A 21952-nucleotide genomic window follows, 5' to 3' on the forward strand; every position below is an offset into this window, starting at 1 on the left:
AGATTTCTCCAAACTTCTCTTCTCAACAGGGGAGCTCTGGTTCCCCCCTGCTTGTTGATATATGCTACAGTGGTGAAATTGTCTGACAATCTTCAGGTGTCGGCCCTTCAAAAGGTGTTGCATGGTCGAGATGGCCTTGAAAACTGCTCTCATTTCCCTGATGTTTGAGGACATCGAACTCTCCATAGTGGTCCAGACACCCTGGGCTATTGTCTGGTTCAGATGTGCCCCCCAACCGGTCTGAGAGGCATCTGTCATTATAACTGTCCATTCCACCTGTTGGAATGACAATCCCTGCGTAAGATAGTGATCCTGAAGCCACCACTGTAATTGCAGTCTCGTCTCCTTGCTAAAACCCTTGTCTCTAATGAAGAGAGCCAACGATCCCATCTGAGAAGGACTTCTTCCTGAAGAGGTCTCATGTGGAACTTCACCCAAGGCACTGCATCTATCGTTGAAGTCATCACTCCGAATACTCTCATCAGATCCCTGAGAGAAGTGTGTGGCTGGGTAATGATCTTTAGAACTGACCCCTTGAGTCTGGATCTCTTCTCTGGTGGAAGGTAAACCTTCATCCTGGCTGACGATCTCCAACCCCAGGAACTGGATTGTTCTGGAAGGAATTACTGACGACGAGGTGTTGGAGAAGGAGGATAACTCTGTTCAACTGCTTCTGTAGCAGATTGCTGAAGCGGGTGGTTGGGGTGTTGATGCGGGATCCATCCGTCTAATGTGAAGGAGTGGGTGCACGATTGATGTGCAATTTTAGGCGCGGGGGTGGAGCGCTTCTAATGATTATGGGGCTTGTGTGAGCATTGTAAGATTTTAGGCTGCATTTAAAGAGTGAGGTGTTTGAATTAGGCCATGAGGGTGCACGATTATCCTCGAGTTGATGAGGGGAGCGCTGAGCACATTCTGCGTATGAGGTGCTAAGATTAGAAATACTCTAGCCCCCCAGCAGGAATACAAGACACTGCATCTCATGACTTGACATGAGAAACGTTACAAATGTGACATTTTCCCAGTTACCGTTTAGCTGGGGCGGTAAGCAGTGAGAACCTGATACATATAACAATTTTCCGATACTTGCAACATTGTTTGTTTTATTTTTAATCTCAAGTAGGAAAGTAACTGCTGCCCTGAGGTTAACACTTAAGATCGCTATTCCACCCCCTGCTATTTTTAGCTCTGTTTTGCTTCTATAAGCGTTGATTGGGGTTTTATCTTAAATTAAATAAAGGTTAAGTTTTAACTTTTGATTTTTTACCACCTCTAGATTGCCTATTGACCTATTAATTAAATTGGGTGATGGTGCAGGGAATTGAAGTCTACTAAAGGTACACCTGTTGGGGTGTTTCCTAATTTGTTTGTGCTATTTCTGTAGAAGGGAGGCTGAGATTGCAGTTATAAACCAATTGTCCAGATAAGGGATTATCGTAATTCCTTCTTCCCTGAAGACTGCTACTATCGATACCACAATCTTGCTAAAAACCCAAGGAGTTGTGGTTATACTAAAAGGAAGAACTCTGAATTGAAAGTGAAGCAGGTCTCCTCTGATGTATAGGGCTACACAAAGAAATCTCCTGTGATCTTTGAAGAGCGGTACATGCAGATAGGCATCTTTGACATCCAAAGAAGCCAAGTAGTCTCCTAGATCTAAGACCCTTAAAAGTGATCGGATGTTCTCCATATGAAATCTTTGCTTGCGAATGAAATGGTTCACAAATCTTAGATCTATTATAGTTCTGAAGTTTCCATTTGGTTTTGGTACCAAAAAAATCTTTGAGTAAGTCCCTTGGAAGATCTGAGAGGGAAGTACTGGCTCGAGAACTTTGGAAGCAATGAATTCTGTAACAGCCAGTTCCAATGCTCTTTGTTTTACTGGAGATGCCATGGGAGTTATAATGAATCTCTGCGGGGGAACTTGCAAAAGCGCCACCTTGTATCCATCCTCGATCAGCTGGATGACCCAGAGATCTAAAATAGAAAACAAACTTAGCCTTCCCCCAACTGGAAGGAAGCTTCTAGTGTCAGAAAGACGTCTTCTTTTTCTGGTCTGACTTGTCTGTTCTGTTGAATCTATTCATGTATTTCTGAAGGAATGAAAGGAATTCCCTTCCCATCTTTTTCTATCTCTCTGAGAAAAAAATCTCTCCTGGGTGAAGGTTTTCTATTACGACATTAGGACATAGACTCCAACAACTCATCTCTTAGTACTCCATTTCTTATGTCATCACTGACTTGTTTCAGCCAAAACCTCGAAGAACAGGCTACCCTGGAGGCTGCCAGAGCTGGTTTACAGGAGGCTGCTGCAGCAGTGTAAGAACATTTCACTCACTCCTGTCCATAGGATCCTTTAATCCAGAGCAATCCTCCACAGGAATAAGAGTCTTGCCACCGCTATATCAACTTTCGGGGGAGATTCCCACCTCGCAATCTCATCTTCCTGAATAGGAAATAACAACTTGTGCCTCCTAGTGATGGAAGGAGCTTTCTCTGGATCTTCCCATTCTCTCTTCATTAACTCCTTTCATCACAGGATGGACAGGAAAGGATTTCGATCTTTTAGCAGAGGAAGTTTGAGGTTCAGCTCCCTCAGCAGTATCCATAGTTGTTCTTACTCTTCTGATTAATCTAGCCATGTTCTCTGTTGCAAATAAGGCTAAATCATCTTCCTCCTCTGAAGATGTATCCTCATCAGAGTCACCCAATGAATTAGGGTTGGTATAAGGGGGAGAATTCGGCTCTGAAGTGGGGGGCTGTGAAGCTGAATTGGAGTAACATCTCTTGCATAGTTGACTTGATAAATCCTTTAATCCATTCTGGAGAAGGATTAGATACAGCTGGAGATTCCTTTTGAACTAATGAAGTTAGGCATTCTCCACACAATCTTTTCTCATAGCCGTCCGACAACATAACATCACAATTCCTGCACTGAATGTGCTTTGATTTCTTATGCCTCTTAGTGGATCTTGAGGAGAATGGGTGGACATTTAGAAAAGATGCATATACATTAACTTGTATTGTAACACATACATGGAATAAGCGCCACTTCCCCAAGCCTCACAACTACCTTACAGCCTGCTCAGAGGGCTGTAGCCTAGTTAGGGGAGACAGACCCAAACAAGGAACGCCAACAATGTGCTGTGTTTGGCAGTACTTCTGCGTCTGTAGGCACTGAATCTGTGTGAGCGCAGCGCCATCAAGCTGCGTCCCACATCCTGGAAGTTCCCAACTCCTTCGATGACGTCCGCACGAACAGACCCAATCACGCGTGCACTCTGCAGCGTCTGGAGTCTCGGCCGCCATCTTAGTTAAGGGCAACCCTTGGTTGCACAGAATAATGCTGGCAGCTAAACCAAAGAGGCAAAACTCCAACCCCCGGACCTTCTACCCCTGGGGTAGTTCGATCCTACGGTCATCAGGTACCCTTGGAACCTGGAACAAATCTTCCTTAATCATAAGATGATCCTGTAAGAAAAAGGAAAAAAAGGGTTATAGAATACACTTCACTTCCTAAGCAGGTAGGACAAAAAAACACTAATTGCCTCTGAGGTTACTCCTATTTATGGGTGGGGTTTTATTAACCCTTTCTTTGCTCTCTCCACTGGTCCTACATAGGAGGAAAGATAGTATGTATGCGAGTGTATAGATAGGTTAGTATAGGTTTGTGGGTCTTGGGTTTACTTGAAAGGGTTGAACTTGATGGTTTTTTTTAATCTAATGTAAATTGGTCAGGGGGGGGCTGGCAAAGGGCCCGCAATCCTCCCCAACTCGATTTCCTTGGTTAACTTCTGATACACCCCTTCAGGCAGACTTCAAGCGTAAGAAACTTCCCTCCCCCCCACCCCTATCCTCCTCTTGAAACCCAGCCGCCAAAAGCCTCTCCTGGTTTTCCACAGGAGAAAAGCAGCACATGTAGGCATGAGCTCCGCTGCATCCAGAACATTCATACTTAAACCAGCATGCAGGTCCCTTATTAAACTGCCACCAAAGCCCAAGTTTATTCTGGGCCCCTGCTAAGACCCTCAGGCCCCTCTCTGAAAGGGGTTCTGTACCACCATGAGCTTGAGCCAGAGGGTGATATCCATCTAGTTCAATCTCATTGAGGGGTTGGCGGAAAGCCTCTGATGAAATTGCTCATTGTAATGTCACTATGCCAAGCCCCCTTAAACCTGGAAGGTTTTCCAAATCCTCAGGCTCATGCACAATGCATTGAGAGGGCCGTCCACCAATATTACAACTAAAAAAAATACATTTGTTGGTTCAAGAATACAATTTTAAATGGTAGAGTGAATTATTTGCTATGTAAACAGTGTAATTTAGACATAAAAAAATAAACCATAAAAATCACGACAGAATCAGTATTCTTGGTGGATAACCAGTCTTTGTCCCCAAGAGCATATAGAGAAGATGTCTGCTTCTTATCTGTATAGTTCTCTTGTGCAAAACTGCTCTTCTCCAATTAACTTTAATGGAACTCCAGATTGCAGATGAATCAGCAACATGGTCATTGGCTGCTGGGACATCAGAAAGGAGAATGTCTTGGTATCAAAGCTAGGGGGGGTTGACCATAAACACATAAGAAAGGTGACTTTCCAGTGGAGGCGTGAGACATTGTTATGAGCAAACTCTGCCCACAGAAGATGATCAAGGACCAGTCATCCTGTCAAAGACACAAGACTCCTTAAAAATTACTTAAGAGCTTGATTTACTCATTCAGCAGCTCCATTTGACTGAGGTTGATAAGCAGAGGAAAACTGGAAAGAGATGCCGATGGATTTGCACAAGGAACGCCAGAATTTTGAAATGAATTGGGAGCCTCTATCAAACACAATTTCTGCTGGAAAATGATGGAGGCAAAAATGTGGTGAATAAAGAGTTTAGAAAGTTCCAATACAGGGAGTTTATGTAGAGAGTTGATGTGCCATCTTGCTGAAGTGATCAATTACTACCCATATGGCTGTTTCATTTGGATGGTTGGCAAGTCAAGTCCATGGCTAAGTGGGTCCAAGGTCGAGATGGTATAGGTAGAGGTTGCAGAAGACCACAAGGGAGGAAGTAATTAGACTTGGAAGAGGCACAGATGACACAAGAAGCGATAAAGTCTGATGTATTTCTGCATTGATGCCCAACATACAAGATGATTAACTTATGCCCATCAAGGTCTCTTCTGTTCCTTTGAGCACTATTTGAGACAGATCTAAGTCTTAAAAGTCTTCCAAAAAATAATAAAAGATCATTCAATAGAAAATTTTAGAAATCAGAAGGTTATGATTAAGCTAATGCCTGAGGTTTTTGGCTTAATGTCCTCAACTATTCAAGTAGTAAAGTGAGCAAGGTGGCATTCATGGTACCTGAAAATGAAGGGGAGGGAAAAATCCACACCTGCTATACAAAGGAAGTTGAGTTTTCCCCGGACGCTAAAAGACAAGCTAAGATGGTGGTGTCTACAGAAAACTCTAGAAAGGGGTGCTCTGTTTGAAATTCCAAGTTGGGGTGCCCACAAAGGAGAAAATTTTGCTCAAGCATGTTGGCTGACCAGGGACAACCCTTCAAATTTTATAGAAATAGGAGCAATAAAGAAGGTTCTTTGCCTTTTCAGAGAACACCACTGCAGTAAGCCTATGTATGTATGTATGCATGCATCACCCTTTTTTCTACAGGTGCCTAGATTTTTCCCTTTAAGTGTATAAGCTGCTTGCATATTTTTAAATCCCAAATGTATAGTGTTACATTTATCAACATTGCATATCATCTGCAATTTAGCCACTCAGCTTGGCACTCTGTCCAGTCAATCATAGCTTGAACAACCACGATCAGGGATGCATAGGAAGCAATACATGCTCAAACTAAATATTATATCGTACCTGTTGAGAACATAATTCAACCACAAATTGCCAGGCAATATACAGTTTTAGGCCATACCTCTGAATCCTTTTGTGAAACAGTAATTCTGAAGTGCATTTTGTTCACTGATTCTTTCAGGTATTTGCTCTGTTGTACTTCCCATGGAACTGTTATATTTAACAGAATTGAAGTATGGCGAGTCTTCAGTGTCACTGCTGGTGGTCCAATTGTTGCTGGAAGGAAATAGAGGAATGCCAGGAAAAAAATGTTTGGCGTTGAAACATTCTTTTTAATAAAAGGATAAAAAGTGTAAACTATGCAAAGTGTTATCTATAACCCTGTGATGTCATCTCTAATATAAGCAAGTGAAACTTTAAAGTCATCATAATTATTTCCAAATCTGTGTTGTGCAATGCCACTCACTTCCTTAAAAAAATAAAACGTTCCATAACAGAGAAACATAATTATTTGGAAATCTCCATGTATCTGAAGAATGCCAACACCAAATATGCATAGATTTTATATATGTTCCTAACTAGTGTAATTAAAAACATCACAGCAATACACTACCAAACATTTAAAGCACCAGCACTCCAGAATGTTATGCGCCCTGTCAGTCTGCATAGTACATGTAAATGCAGTGCCAACCTCACATTGAATGTCCCAAAACAAACAGCTCTATAAAAACACACCAACTTAGATTTTAATGGCCAAAGAATATTTACAAGCATAACACTAGCTAAGAAACAGCAGTGATAGTTTCATAGTTAAGTTGGGTTGATAAAAGTCCATCAAATTCAACCCTTCCAAGTAAACCTGGCACACACAAAACTATACTGACCTATTTATACACTCACAAACAAACTATATATACCAACATCTATACTACTTTTAGATTGTATTATCACAATAGCCTTGGATATTATGCTTGTTTAAGAAATCATCTAAGCCCCTACTGTCATCAGTGTGAAAAACCAACTACGCTGCTTCAAAAAAAAAAGTTTTGTTCCTCTAATCTAAATGGGTGGTCTATGGTGTGCTGATCCTTTTTATGGAAAAAATAACTTCATTAAGCGGTCTATAACCCCCTATAATCATGTCCTCTCTAAAGCACATTTTTTTCCCCCAGACAAAACAACCCCAACCATGACAGTCTAACCTCATAGTTTAAATCTTCCATTCCCTTTTACCAGTTTAGTTGCACATCTCTGCACTCTCTCCTGCTCATTAATATCCTTCTTAAAGGAACAGTAACTCAAAAAATATAACTTTTGACATATCCCTTCTCAAATACTTTATTAAGATATGTAGCATTTAAAAAAGTGCAATATTCTTCATGGTTTCAAAATAAATTACATTACCAATGCCTTACTGTGCAGAGCTTGAAAAGGCGATACGGCGACTGCTAGACTTCCGGTTTAATCCGGAAGTTAAATGCTGCATTCTTCAGAGTCCGTTTTGAGTGATTTATGGGCTATTAGCAGTTGGGGCATGGGGAGGGAGAGGAGAGGGATCAGAGATGTATCGTTGCTTCTTTCCAGCTAATCTGAATCGCTGTTTGAAGGAGCGGTGTGTGTGCCTGCATGAGGAGAGGGAGGGGGTGGAGGGGGGAGCTGAACGGAAGCGTGATGCGAGACTTAGGAGTGAACTGCAGCCTGGTCTCTATAAATCAATGCTAAAGTAAGATTTCTTAAAAAAAAACTACTGCTATTGAAATTTCTGTATGATATATTTGATAATGAAAGTGTATAGAAGGGATATTTTGAATGTAAAAAAATTGTGTTACAGTTCCTTTAAGGACTGGAAACCAAAACTGCACTGCATACTCAAGGTGAGGCCTTACCAGGGACCTATAAAGAGGCAAAATTATGTTTTTATCCCTTTAGCCTTTTATGTTAAACAGCACTTTATTTGTTTTAGTAGCCACTGAATGACACTGCCTGGAATTAGACAATTTTTGTTTCTACAAAAATCCCAATCCTTCTCAAAATACCCCCACCATTTTGCGCTTTTCAACATTTAACCTAATTTTCTATTTTGCTGCCCAGTTTTCCAATTTGGTCAAATCATTCTGTAAAGTGGCAGCATCCTGCATGGAACTTATAGTTTTGCACAATTTAGTATCATCAGTAAAAATAGAAACAGTACTTTCTATGCTCACCTCCTGGTCATTAATAAACAAGTTAAAAAGCAAAGGATTGAGGACTGGCCTATTTACCACCACTCTTTGTAATCTATCCTTCAGCCAGTTCTCTATCCAATTACCAATTGTAAGGTTTGATATAATATCATATAATCATATATTCATGTAATTATATATTCATATATGCATGTATTTTGATACTTTGATACACTTTGATGCTTAGCATATCATACTCCATTTTAGAGATGTATCTCCATTTTGTAACAGCAACCAGCAAGGTTTGAACATCCCATAATAAGCTGTTTTTCCCAAATAGTACCCTTGCACAACTTGCACCTGACACAACATAAGCCTTGAGAAACAACTTAATCTTATCTGTGCACTAACGCCTTTCTACTCCTTGTATCCTCCTTTAAATTCCTGTCCCGCATTAGCCATCCTTGAAGGCCATCCTTGTAGATAATGAGGTTCTACTCCATCTTTATTTTATAATGATTCCTTTGTCTTTGCATGTACACAAGGGGTATAAATTCTATGATCACGTAAGAATAAACTGGACAAGTTTGAACTTCCCTTGGAGCTGTGTCTTTCTTGTCCCCGTATACGCCTTTGTCCTGGTAGGAGGGCTCCCACGGATTACTAAATCTAAGATTGGCGGTCAGGGACCTTACAGTTATGGTACCAGGAGTGGGGTGTCGTCAGCTGGAAGGGTGAGTATAACTCTATTAATTTTGAGTTTTACTCTGTCTGGCTACGGCACCGCCATGTCCGTATTTTTGGCAGCAACATCGGAGTCTGCCTATAAGTGATTTATTGCGCTGCTGAGAGCGCAAGGTGATTTATTGCGCTGCTGAGAGCGCAAGGTTTTTTTGTGTGTGCGCTGTAGGAGCGCAGGATTTACAGAGGTAAATTTATAGTCTGCTGTGGTAGCAGGAGGTTGGCCGCTCAAAGTTGTTCATATTTGACTGGGAGCCTCCTGAAGGGATTTTCTTATTTTTCTCTATCTGCCAATATTGTACTGTATATATATAAATGTTCACATAAACACGCAGGGCATTAAGACTGATCGCATATCGTTGTGGGTATTGTTGGGACCTTGATCTCAGTTCAGCCCCGACGACTTTGCTTTGCCAAGCGTGCTTATATTTTTTGATCTTTGGAAATTAACGGCATTAAGAGTTAATTGTGCGAAGTAGCCAAAGGTAATAAGGAGTTTTTTGGTAAACATAAAGATAAGCCTCTAAAGGTAGGCACAGGTCTCTTGTTGTGATACTGTTGGATGAATTACTGTTTGTCTGTGTTGTGTCTTTGTTATTGTCTTTGGAAGTAAATGTTATATTTTAAACCGGTTATCTAAAATTTATTGCAACATTAAGGAATACCTCTAAATGAGCTAATAAGGTTTTTGCTTTTACGGAATTGTTGCAATTAAGTTTCATTATAAGGAGTTGAAAATAAATGAAATAAAATTTCTAAGAAATTATCACTACACATTCATGATAAACTTGCAAGGAATACTGAACCTGGTATCAGTATGATTCTTTCGGTGCGCACCCACACGCTTTGCTGAACTAATTTGAACAGGAATAAATACCGTGAGGACTGATTATGTCTTTAAAAAATTTAAGCTCAATGTGAGACTGCAGGTTTTGTCTGTCTTTAAGCCAAATATAAGGGTTCCGGACAGTTGACACGGGATGGGACGGAGACTGATCACCTCCGGGACATGGTGGGAACTTAGATTATAGTTTCTTTACCGTGTCATCCCCATATCCTATTGTGAATTAGTCCGTAGTCGAAAGTGGCTTCCTGGCAGCCAGCAAAGACAGGTTCCTATTGCCTGCAGTCTATTAACTGAACCTGCACATTGGTATTTATGGCCTGATTTATGTTTCTTGTTTCTATGTATTCTTGTGTCTCCCTGTAATTGGTCTCTGTTAACCGTCCGTCTGAAGTTGTGCCTGTGAAGGTCAGTAACAGGATTCTTATGTGCAGGCATTAGAGGGGTTAATAGCTACTTTCCAGCTGAGCACTGTGCATGCTGGAGTGGGGTAATTACACTGGATTGTGTGTGGAATATCTTAGCTTTGGTGGGTTAACCTAGTACAGTGTACAGGGAAGATATGTCGTGTAATAATTGCGTATGTGGACTTCTGTTTGTATTACAGAAGGGGGTGGCGACTAGCTAATATTACGGAAGGGGAGTATCCTGAAGTTTATCTGGGTAGGAAACGTGTAATGCCCAGTGTTCCGGACATTCTGTGTTACCGGCTTAATGTCCATTTCCCTGTGGGACAAGAAAATTTAGGGAAAAGTATAATACAGATTTGGGAAAATGCTATTTCCAGCGGATACTCACCCGTGGAGTGTGCTTGCCACCCCATGGAAGGGATGTTAGAGTGTGAACAAGACGAACAAAACCGAGTCAGAAATTTATTGGCAAATTGCCTGTAGCTCTGTTCAGTGTTAGATATCGACTAAGAGGGGGCTGTAAACTGTCGCCTTCAAAATTTTGTTGCAGTCAGCTCCCAGATTAAGGTGTTACTTTCCCCAACAGCTGCAATTACACTCTGATGTTTTAACTAATTTTGTATCTCAATTAATTTGTGAACTAACTAAAGTGCATGGTTAGGTGTTCTCTTTTGTTCCAGATCCAACTTTCACTGAGGGAACTACAGCCCGAGGACTAAATGATACTAAAGAAATTTGTTTGGAACTACACCTCCCACTACAAAAGATCCCAGTTCTGGAAGGAACACTTGCATCCGTGCAATAATAACTTATATCCTTTTCTGTATTACACAGTTCTGATACATTCCTCTAATACATAGCCTCATGCCTTATTTATCTTAGACAAATGTGTCAGGGTTAATGCATGTAGAAATGGAAGGATTATGGTTTAATAGACAGTCTATGGCAGTTGTATTAGCCTGTAAACAAGAAGGTTTCAGAGAATATTAGAGGACATATGGCACAATTATATTAGTGTACGGACATTTGTCCATTAGATCAAATTAACCTGCCGTGTGGGCTATTTTCCAAAATCAATGTAGGATGTGTGTCTTGTACCCCCTACAAAGCATTCTTAAAGACCCACACACCTGCTTATCAAAAACAGTATCCCTGGTATCAAGAGAAGATATACGGGCCATCAACAGACTCATGCACCCGATGGTACACGTTGTAACAGACATTAACCCCTTACTTACCTCTACACCTTCAGACTCAACATACTACAGTGTCATAAATTTAGGGAATGCATACCATTCTATATCAGTAAATGAGAAGACAAGGCCCTTGTTTGCCTTCACGTGCGATCGGCGTCAATCACCTTTGCGCAATTAGCAATGAAGTACGCCGCTAACAGCGTGATTTATGGGTATGTACTCCGCGAATCTCTAAAGGGCTGGGGATATCAGTCAGGGTCAACTCCCCTGCAATATGTTGATGATTTATCGTTGTGTAGTGCAGACCGAGAAAGTTGTGAAAGAGACACTATTTCACTGCTGAATTACCTATGTGAGGAGGGGCACAAGGTATAATTAAAAAGGTGCATTATTGCAAACCATCTGTACAGTACTTGGGTTTCTTGCTATCACAGGGGCATAGACTAATAAACCCACAGAGAATCCAGGCAATCTCAGCCATAGAAAGCCACAAACTAAGGAACAATTGCTCACATTCTTGGGCACGGTTGGTTTTTGCAGACAATGGATTCCAGACTGTTCATATTTTGAAAGCGTCTTAAGGAGCATACTTAAAGACTCTGAATCTGACAATTTGCAATGGACTGAAACTGGCACAAATGCATTTAAAGCTTTACTGGGGGTATTGGCATCTGCACCTATACTCAGTCTGCCTAACTATAATCTGCCTTTGTGTTGTACTGCAGGAAATTGTAAGACCATGGTTGCAGGCTTAGCCCAGATTTACGGAAACAGTTAAAGACCCATAGCATACTTCTTTAAGGTGCTACCGCTCATTGCGCAAGGCATATCTGCCTACCTGTGGGTGCTAGCAGCTTGCGCGGTAGCTGTTGAGTCTTCTATTGCTAATACCTTATTCTATCCTACAACTTTCTATACTTTACAAGTGTTGATGGTAAGCCTATTGCGCATGCTATTTCTATAGAAGAATTGTTACAAGCCCTTATGCTTCCACACACCCTAGTGGTAGTTAAGTGCCGTGGGCACTCTACCGCCGGTGGCTGCCCACCCAATTGACCCCCCTGCGCAGCCCCCACCTGATATTACTGCATTATGTGTGCCACCATCTCTGCCACATGATTTGCTCTTATATGAGCTACAGTTATATGATAATATGTTGACCATCGACAATAATGGTCTCTGGTCAAAAGGAGGGATAATAGGTCTCCAGAAATATGCAGCACCACTGTTCATTATGTAGTTCATGGTGTCAAGTAAACAGGAAAGTCACAGCAAGTGCATATAAACAGGAAAGTCACAGCAAGTAAAATACTGAAATGTGTCATGTAAAGAAAAAAAAAAGGAAAGGAAGTGAAACATTGAAACTGGAGGGTATCAATACCCCTTTGTCATAGTAGACAGGTTCAGTAGGTAAATGGGAGCACAAAAATTCCATTTGAAATCTTAATGGGTAAGCCTTTTCCCACTCCGTGGACAAGGACTCCCTTAGATCACTATACCAGGCGATTTGGATCAGATACGGGAACAATATGTAACTGAATTGATAAAGGTTTTGAATAGTCACAACAATGATGTTTATCTCTCTTTTCACAGAAACCTACACATCCATATTAACCAGGAGACATTGTGCGAGACTCCATCCAAAGAAAGGGGGAACCACCCCATACGGAGATCTCACGACCGTGATAGACATCACCAGAACCGCAGTCCTGACATCTGACAGCAATCAATGGATACACAAAATGCACCTAAAGAGGGCCCCCACCCCATGAGGATTACTCCACAGGATACACCATCCTCAGATGACAACGGTGACCCCCCCCTTGAGGCCCTACCCAGTCCTCGCCCAAGGAAACGGCGATCGAGTCTGAAAATCTACCTCATCATTTTCCTCAGCAAAATTCTTGTTTTAGCAGGATTTGTCTACTTATCATTTTCCTTAGCACCATGTGTGCACATCACCATGAGGAGTTACCCTGTTTGTGTGGACAGTCTCCGGACCGCCCCAACAGGAACATAACAGTAGACAAGAGAGCATTAGACATACATGATGACAATTTGTGGGAATACATGGCACGGATTGTTCTTAACACTAGTTACAGGTGTTTAAAGGATGTCACTAGTGCAACTGAACTGATTGAGACTTGTTTTGTAGCTGTTGCTACTCCCACCATTGTGCTTACTGACATTTTCCATGCTAAAAATGACTCTGAAGTGCAAGATTCTGATATTGAAACACATGTCTCTGTATATGCTTATGTTACAGATCAAAATGCTACTAGACGCATGCGAAAGAATTTTGCTTCCATAGTTACTCACAATGTAACTGCAAGTGACATATGCTATAACATGACTTGTAATGTTAGCGACATCACTGTGTGCATTCAGGCACGTTTGACTAAGAGTACTGACCCGCACCCAGTGTGCAGTAGGATGACTTCTCAATGCAATCAATCACCACAATTATGTCATGTAATCATACCATCCTGGCACCTAGTTTAGCTAAGCATGTGCCAATGCCCAGAGGTTGGTTCTGCTCTTGTAGGAACAACTCGTTTAATTACATTCCAGCTAATATTTCTGGTGGACCCTGTGCATTAACTAGACTTAGTTTAGCTGTTCATACAGCTCACCCCGGACAGGCCACCCAGGCCCAGCGCCCTAATAGAGGCACAGATTATGAATACATACCTAGGATTGCAAGACACTTAATGTCTAAGTCTGAAATAATAGCGCTAGGATTCTCACTGGTAGGAGTACCAGGATTGACTGTATATCAGGGTAAACAAATTAATGAAATCGCTTGCATCATAGTTAAGAGCATTAATGCTGCCAGCATTGCAATTGCAAATCTATTGACTGACATAGGAGACGCTAGAAAAGTTGTACTGCAAAATCGTGCAGCGATCGATTATTTGTTTTTCAAGCCTAATCATGGTTGTGAATACTTTGAAGGCTTATTCTGCTTTAATTTTGTCGTTATTATTATCATTTGTTTGATTATCATTCAATGTGTGTCTTCATTAATCCACATGTGTTGTTCATGTTATAATGATATAGCTTTAAGTGTTATCACTTCGTGATAAAAGGGAGGGTACCTAAAATTCTCCCTCCATAGATTTAATCTTCAATATGTTATCACTTCGTGATAAAAGGAGGGATTGTAAGGTTTGATATAATATCATATAATCATATATTCATGTAATTATATATTCATATATGCATGTATTTTGATACTTTGATACACTTTGATGCTTAGCATATCATACTCCATTTTAGAGATGTATCTCCATTTTGTAACAGCAACCAGCAAGGTTTGAACATCCCATAATAAGCTGTTTTTCCCAAATAGTACCCTTGCACAACTTGCACCTGACACAACATAAGCCTTGAGAAACAACTTAATCTTATCTGTGCACTAACGCCTTTCTACTCCTTGTATCCTCCTTTAAATTCCTGTCCCGCATTAGCCATCCTTGAAGGCCATCCTTGTAGATAATGAGGTTCTACTCCATCTTTATTTTATAATGATTCCTTTGTCTTTGCATGTACACAAGGGGTATAAATTCTATGATCACGTAAGAATAAACTGGACAAGTTTGAACTTCCCTTGGAGCTGTGTCTTTCTTGTCCCCGTATACGCCTTTGTCCTGGTAGGAGGGCTCCCACGGATTACTAAATCTAAGATTGGCGGTCAGGGACCTTACACCAATATTATGTTCTAGGCCAATATTTCTCAATTTTATTATTAACTTTCTGTGCATCCACTGCCATTCCAGCATTAAGGTTCCAGCTTAAGGTTCCTGCTTACCTCCTCAAAAAAGGCAATTTAATTAGTCTGGTTTTATGCATAAAACCATGCTGGCACAAACTTAGTATTGTTATTTGCAATGTATTCAAGTATCCTATCCCTTATTAACCCTTCCACATCTTTCCCACGACTGAATTCAGACTAGCAGGCCAATCCTAAAGGATATAGTTATCTTGCTTTAAACAGCCACCAAACTGTTAGTAACCACATTCCTTCAAACATACCATCAAAAACTGGATGAAAACGTTGGCTCTTTTCCCATTTGGAAGATTCATTTGCAGTTTCTGCTTTGACTCGAGCAATGTTGTTCTCATATTCATGTTCAGTACTTAACATTACAGTGGTTAGATTGCACCAATTGTCCTGCTGGCCCCAACAGTCTGATTTATTTTCCCATTGCCAATCTCCGTATCTGTAACATAAAGAGTTTTTTCTAACATTATGCCTGGTTGATATTTTATATAAATATATATATTGTGACATGCTGACTTCCTGTACACGTAATTTTGGGGGAATTAGCAATGGTAGGCAGGTAGGCATGCAGAGGATCTGGAGCAAATAGACAGGGACACCACATCTTCAGGCAAAACACAGGTTTATTTAGGGCCAATTCTTCCCAACAGAAACATAAGACAGTTCATAAACAGTTCAGTGTTATGATATGTCCCTCCTTCAGGGCTCTCACCTTCCAGGGTTAGTTCCACACTCTGGAACACTCAGGCGTCACATTAAGCCTTGCTGAGTCCTCTCAGCACTCATCCATCGGGTCATAACTCCCTCTGCTCCCTGCAGTGGCAGGTGGCACCCCCAGCTCCTCTGGGAGTTCCTGACACAGGCAGCCCTCCTGCCATGTGCCCTGCTCTGAGAGTGACCTTCACTCCATCAAGGTTCAACCTCCAGCTCTCTCTCTCTCCTGTGTAATCACACAGGCCTTTTATTGGCTGCTCACCTGCAGCCTAATCACACAGCTCCCTACAGCTGCCCAACTAAAAATATGTTAAGTGAAGTAAGGAATGGGAGGGTCTTTCCTGCTTTCCCTCCATTCACTTCAGGGACCTATTCATTTGGCTTTTCCTAAGCCAATAACTTAGACAAGTCTGGCCATTGTTTCTTCCCCATTTGAGAAGCGTCAGGAAAAGAAAGTGTGTGTGGATACTCCCATAGATACACATGACCTGCTGCAAAGCCAGGCATTTTACCTGGCGCTTCTTGTATCCCACCTTCAACACTGGTGGAAAATACACCAAATAATGACCTTTTCCATTGCATCTCTCACATATCCCCCCCTTCCTTTGTTTTGACCCAGGGGCGAAACACCTTGCAACCCCAATAGAAACTCTTTGTCTTAAAGGGATTTCTATCTCAAGTTTTCCCCCTAGAGTTCTATCATTGGGATCACAAAACAAAAACTGTAGTAGCGTGTTAGCCAGTGTCAAAAATAATAATAAAAAAAACAACAAAACACAAATACAAGAGTATTGTATTTTTATTATTAGCCAATATAGGTATCATTTCTACAATACTCTTGTATTTGTGTTTTGTTGTTTTTTTATTATTATCATTGGGATCGAACACATGTGTATCTATGGGAGTAGCCCTACACACTTTCTTCTCCTGCCGCTTCTCAAATGGGGAAGAAACAATGGCCAGACTGGTACCCACACTGTCAGACACACATGCCTCACCATCTTTGTCACAATTATGCACACTCTGCATTTTACAATTGCTCTCTGTCTTAAAACCTACAGTGGGCTTTCCTTCAGCCTGCAACACTGGGTTTTCTTGCAAATGTTTGTCTTTGCCTTCAAGCTCTTGCTCACCAGATGCACCCTGCCCTCTTGTAGCATTTGTCACTTATTGCATACTGTTTTGTGTCACACAGCTTGGCACACACTCAGTGTTAACATCCATCACACATTTTGCATCCCTTGGATTAACACTGTCTGCCAGACTCACATTTTCTGTGTGAACATTTCCTTCCACAGCATTTGGCAAATACCTCATTACTTTGCCTTTAAGACATTCCTCAGTCAATTGATTCATCACAAGGTACTCACTGCAGACAGAATCTGGGGTGTCCAGAACCTCACAGCACTGTTTAGGAGGAAGTTTCAAAGTAACTCCACTTTCCTCCACAGTCATTCCATCTGGCTTACTCTCATTGGTAGCCACACAATTAATCACATCAGAACTCTCAGATCCATTTTCACTCAACACCTGACACTCAGTCAGCTCTTATCAGACACCTCTAAGATTTTGCTATCAATGGATTGGGAACCTCCAGCTGTGTCCTGGGAATCCCTACCTGTGTCCCCTTGCTCACCCAACTGCAGGTCATTTGCCTCTCTCAGCCGGGCCAACGCAGCCGCTGCCTTCACAAATGCACAATTGTCTGCAGTATGACCTGGGGCATAGCAAAAGGTGCAATTTACCGGTTCCACTTTGCACACACTCTCAAACAAGTCATACATGGTGCAGGGCTTGTGTTTCCCCTCACCTTTAAGGCACGCCCTGTTTAAATCACAGCCATACAACAGGGAGACATTCTCACTTTGCATTAACCCTTCAGGTAGCAAAGCACCCTTTCCAGTCATTACATTTTTCTCTCCGGCACTCTTTATATTATATATAAAGAGAGAGAGTTTGAAAGGCAGCGCACTCACCCTAAAAAAAAAAAGGCAAGATAGGTCCAGGTGTTGGTGCAAAAAAATAATATCAGCATGTAGAACACAGAGCACTCATGGGACCTTGATAAAGGTCCTCTGTGTAGGACTGAACATTAACTTACCCCATTAAATACTAAATTTTCAGTCCGAAAAGTTTGTTAATGCCACGAAAACACTTCTGGCTTTGAAGCCTTCCATTACTGGCTTTGGAAGCCTTTCACCAGGACTCAATGGCACTCGACATATCAAACCTGACGAAAATATAGTCCTAATGAAAGTGTAACCAAAGTGTTAACGAATTCTGAAATGTTCGTATTCTTTGCGCAGACTATGATTTTTTTGTGGAAATTTACCGAACATCACAAAAAAGTTGTGGAACGAAATTTTCACATACATTCCGAAATGTTCTATAATTTAGAAAAAAATATGAATATATTGCAAAATTGTTTAATAAATGGGCCCCATAATTTTAGTGCTCTGTGTTCTATATGCTGATATGTATTATCAAGAAAGCTCCAAATTATGAGAAGGCCATCTCCCATAGACTCCATTTTAATCAAATAACAACAACTTGAAATTATTACCTTTTTCTTTGTTGTACCTTATTGGAGGCAAAACCCTCTTATTGTGTATATTTAACTGTAAAATATTTTTAAGCAGACCTAGGTAGGGTGATCAAAATTATGGAAAGACCCCTTTATCTGGAAAACCACAGGTCCCAAGCATTTTTGGTAACTATACCTGTTCTTGTATAACAGTATAGAGGTCATCTGTACTCACCCATTATCAATATATATAAGTCATTGAGGCATTCTGTGCATTAAGCTACTACAATATGTCCTCCCCTTTAAGGAAAATAGGGATTGTTTGTCCATATATTTCAATATACTTCATGCTGGCCAACTACATAAAAGTCATCCCCGGCCTGGCTAGTCCTACACTAATTTTTATCTGATTCATTAAGAATTCTATTACTTAAATATACATTTAACAAAGGGACTAGGTTTTACCTGCAACTTGGTTGCTTTCAGGGTTAAAACCCCCAAATGGTTGCTCTTTTCTTGGTCCATTGGAATTACCTGACTGTAGCTGGAAAGGGTGGGAGCTAAAACTTGGAGCTGGCCACTGCTCCTGTATAAACTATAGGAGAGTGCAATGAGGCTGTGACCACAAAATTCATATAGACAACAACACCACAAGATTATCTTACCTCACCCATTATCAATATATATACAGGTATGGGATCTATTATCCAGAATGTTTGGGACCTGGGGTTTTCCGGGATCTGTCCGTAATTTGGATCTCCGTACCTTACGTCTACTAAAAAAATCATTTAAATATGAATTAAACCCAATATGATTGTTTTGCCTACTGTAAGGAGTAATTATATCTTGGTTGGGATCAAGTACAAGGTACTGTTTTATTATTACAGAGAGAAAGGAAATCACTTTTAAATATTTGAATTATTTGCTCATAATGGAGTCTATGGGAGATGGTCTTCCCGTAATTCGGAACTTTCAGGATATCTGGTTTCCGAATAATGGATCCCATACCTGTATGGACATTAAGACATTCTATTTCCTGCTGGTATAAAAGTGTGTGCAATTGCCAGAAAAATTAGCTGATTTACTAACATTGTTGCGAAATTGCACTGTTGCAGCTGTCATTAGAATTCAATTTTTTCTTTTATTTCCTTGCAATTTGCAAAATACAAACTAATGCTGGCTTTTTGCACATTACAAGCTGCATTTGGCTTTGGCTTTGCCATTAATACTGATAAATGCAATGCTCAGTGCCAGAGCTTTTTACCTTGCTAATTCCTGATCTTGCCTATGCCTAAACCTTGTGTCTCATGCCCCCTTCTCCTTTTAGATTTTAAGCTCTTGTAAGCCAGGGCCCTCTTTACCTCTGTATCTGTTATTGCTTGTATTTTGTAATGTAACATATGTTCAAAGTATACACTTATTGATTGTACAGTGGTGCAGAATGTGTTTGCATTTTATAAATACATGTTCATTAGTAATAATAATCAGCCAATGTTTATACAATGGTGATATTTATATACTGTATTTTTCATTTCAGATTTTGAAATTAATTGAATGTTAATATTGTCAAAGAATGTAAAGGAGCAGGGGTCCACTAAACAGTTTGATACCCAATGTGCATAGGTTTAACCTATGTAAAGTATGTGGCATGTAGGGGCCCCAAAATGAAAATACCCCATATTGTGTATCATTTCTGTAATTTCAGTTACTGCAAAATCAACATTTACTGCATTTTATTGGGGTAAAGCCACAAAAAAACTAAGTTTACCCCATAAAACCATTTATTGTCTTTCTACAAAGCCGCAAAGATTTTCTTAAATCTTTACCTCTAAATGGCTGTGGTAGCCGTTGTTTGGTAAAGACCCCCAAAACATAATGTATTACATTTCTAACCTAGTTCTTTGTTGAGTTTAAGTTCTCCTTTAAAGAAGTATGCCCAGATATCCTTTTGAAAGAAAGCATTGGAATATATACAATTCCCACTCTGAAATATTGTGAAAGTACAATTGTGATCATTTTGACAGATCTGACGGAATATCATAAGGTGCATCTACTCTTTGCAATCGCAAGTAGTATATTGTTAGGGGAAAACACTGCATTGTGTGTAAAAGCATGGCGAATTGTGGGCAAAATGACACTTTGCACACACTGCATTTGTAAAGGACTCTTATAGGCCTTGAATTGTACATTTTCTTTTTTTTTTTTTTTAAATGGGCATTAAAAAAAATACAGCAATGTGTAGGAAACACTACATTTGAAACTGGGAAGGATGAATTTCCTTATTATGCTGAATTTTGCTTAAACTTTATGTTTTTTTTTAAATATTCCTGTATGTACTGTACAGGTATGGTATCCATAATCTGAAAACCTGTTATCCAGAAAGCTCAGATTTATGGGATGACCATCTTCCATAGATTTATTTTAATTAAGTAATTTTTCTCTGTAAAAATAAAACAGTACCTTGCATTTGATCCTGAACTAAAATATAATGAATCCTTCCTGGGGCAAAACAATCCTAGTGAGTTTATTTATTGTTAAAATTATTTTTAAAAGACAAAGTATGGAGATCTAAATTACGGAAAGATGTATTATCCAGAAAAAAACAGGGTTCAAGCATTCTAAATAAACAGGTCCCATACTTGTATTTTAATTTAAATAACAGCAGGTGATAAATTTAATTGAAATTGAATTCTGATCATAGCATTATACAGCATGGCCTAAATCAGATCTGTCCAACTTCTGCGATGCCAAGGGTCGGAATTTCTCTCGCATACATGGTGGAGGGCCGCTAATGGAAGCCAGTTTTGACCACTCCCCCTTTAAACCACACCTACTTCAAACCACACCCATTTTATCACTATGGTGGTAGTGCAGCAAAAACTCAAATGCTTTGTCCTCACTCACACCATCATTCATATGTGAAAGAATTATATTATGTCATATTAAGACGTACCCTTAAATCCATATGTCTCCTCCTCCCCTGTGGATAGCACAGCAACCCCCAGCATATAATTACACACCTTAGGGACCATTTCATCGCTATTTCCAACTGCTTACAAACTCCCAAAACAAACCCCTGCCAGGTTCACCTGCCACAGGCAGCATAGGGTAGGCAGAGTATGGCACACACAGGCAGCACTCTGCCTGCCCTATGCTGCCTGTGTGTGTGCCATACTTTGCCTGCCCTATGATGCGGGCAGAAAGCTGCTTTATGAGCACGTTTTGGGTTTTTAAAGGGACGGTACTGGGGATGCAGGCATGCTATCCGGGTGCTACAGATTATGACACAGTTTTATATTAAGAAGTTGTGGCCGCTTTGTTTACTGCACCGCTTGTGGTGTGTATGGGAGGCATACCGGATTCTCTTAGGCCTTATCCTACCGCGTAGGCTTACTGGCTACGGTCCCTATTGCTGGCCTGTAAGGCTCTGGGCCCTCAATTAGAAGAGGGAGTTTATAGTTTGGCACTGTAAGTCGCTAGATTTAGTTCCACTACAAGCCAGTTGCCAGGCAGTATTAAAAAAATGTAAGATGGGGGATCGACAAAGTGATGAGAATTTTAAGTAAAAACACATTTAGAAATGTAGGTATTGCCTTGTGTAAAGTTGGACTGATCTTTCTTGGGAAACAGAACCAGAGCGTTCTTACTTGCACCAAAATAAATGTATGGCATGTGTAACTTTGGTCTGACAGGCCAGACGGCATCAGATACGCTTGTTTGGTGTCTGGTGAAACTAGTAGCCCCAATAACGCTTAGAATTCTTCACAGGC

The 21952-nt window shown here is 40.6% G+C and overlaps 1 protein-coding gene and 1 long non-coding RNA gene across 4 annotated transcripts in view; one reads left to right on the top strand and one right to left on the bottom strand.

The window, feature by feature from the left end:
- il20ra (interleukin 20 receptor subunit alpha) overlaps window positions 1-17108 on the bottom strand; it is a 61239-nt gene extending 44131 nt beyond the window's left edge. For 2 of the 3 annotated variants that reach the window (XM_018094294.2, XM_018094296.2), the window contains exons 1-3: window positions 17029-17108; window positions 15196-15383; window positions 5929-6083 (exon numbers count right to left, since the gene is read on the bottom strand). In XM_018094294.2, the coding sequence (XP_017949783.2) occupies window positions 5929-6083; window positions 15196-15307 (267 nt within the window). In that variant the 5' untranslated portion in view covers window positions 15308-15383; window positions 17029-17108. The remainder of the gene's footprint in view (window positions 1-5928; window positions 6084-15195; window positions 15384-17028) is intronic. The other variant, XM_018094295.2, reaches the window with a different exon arrangement.
- Window positions 7437-14050, top strand: LOC108647671. Its single transcript, XR_001924610.2, has 2 exons — window positions 7437-7530; window positions 12754-14050. It is a non-coding gene; the product is annotated as an uncharacterized LOC108647671 (long non-coding RNA).
- Window positions 17109-21952: the final 4844 nt, after the last annotated feature.

This window comes from Xenopus tropicalis, chromosome 5 (assembly GCF_000004195.4).
Source record: "Xenopus tropicalis strain Nigerian chromosome 5, UCB_Xtro_10.0, whole genome shotgun sequence".
NCBI lineage: Eukaryota > Metazoa > Chordata > Amphibia > Anura > Pipidae > Xenopus > Xenopus tropicalis.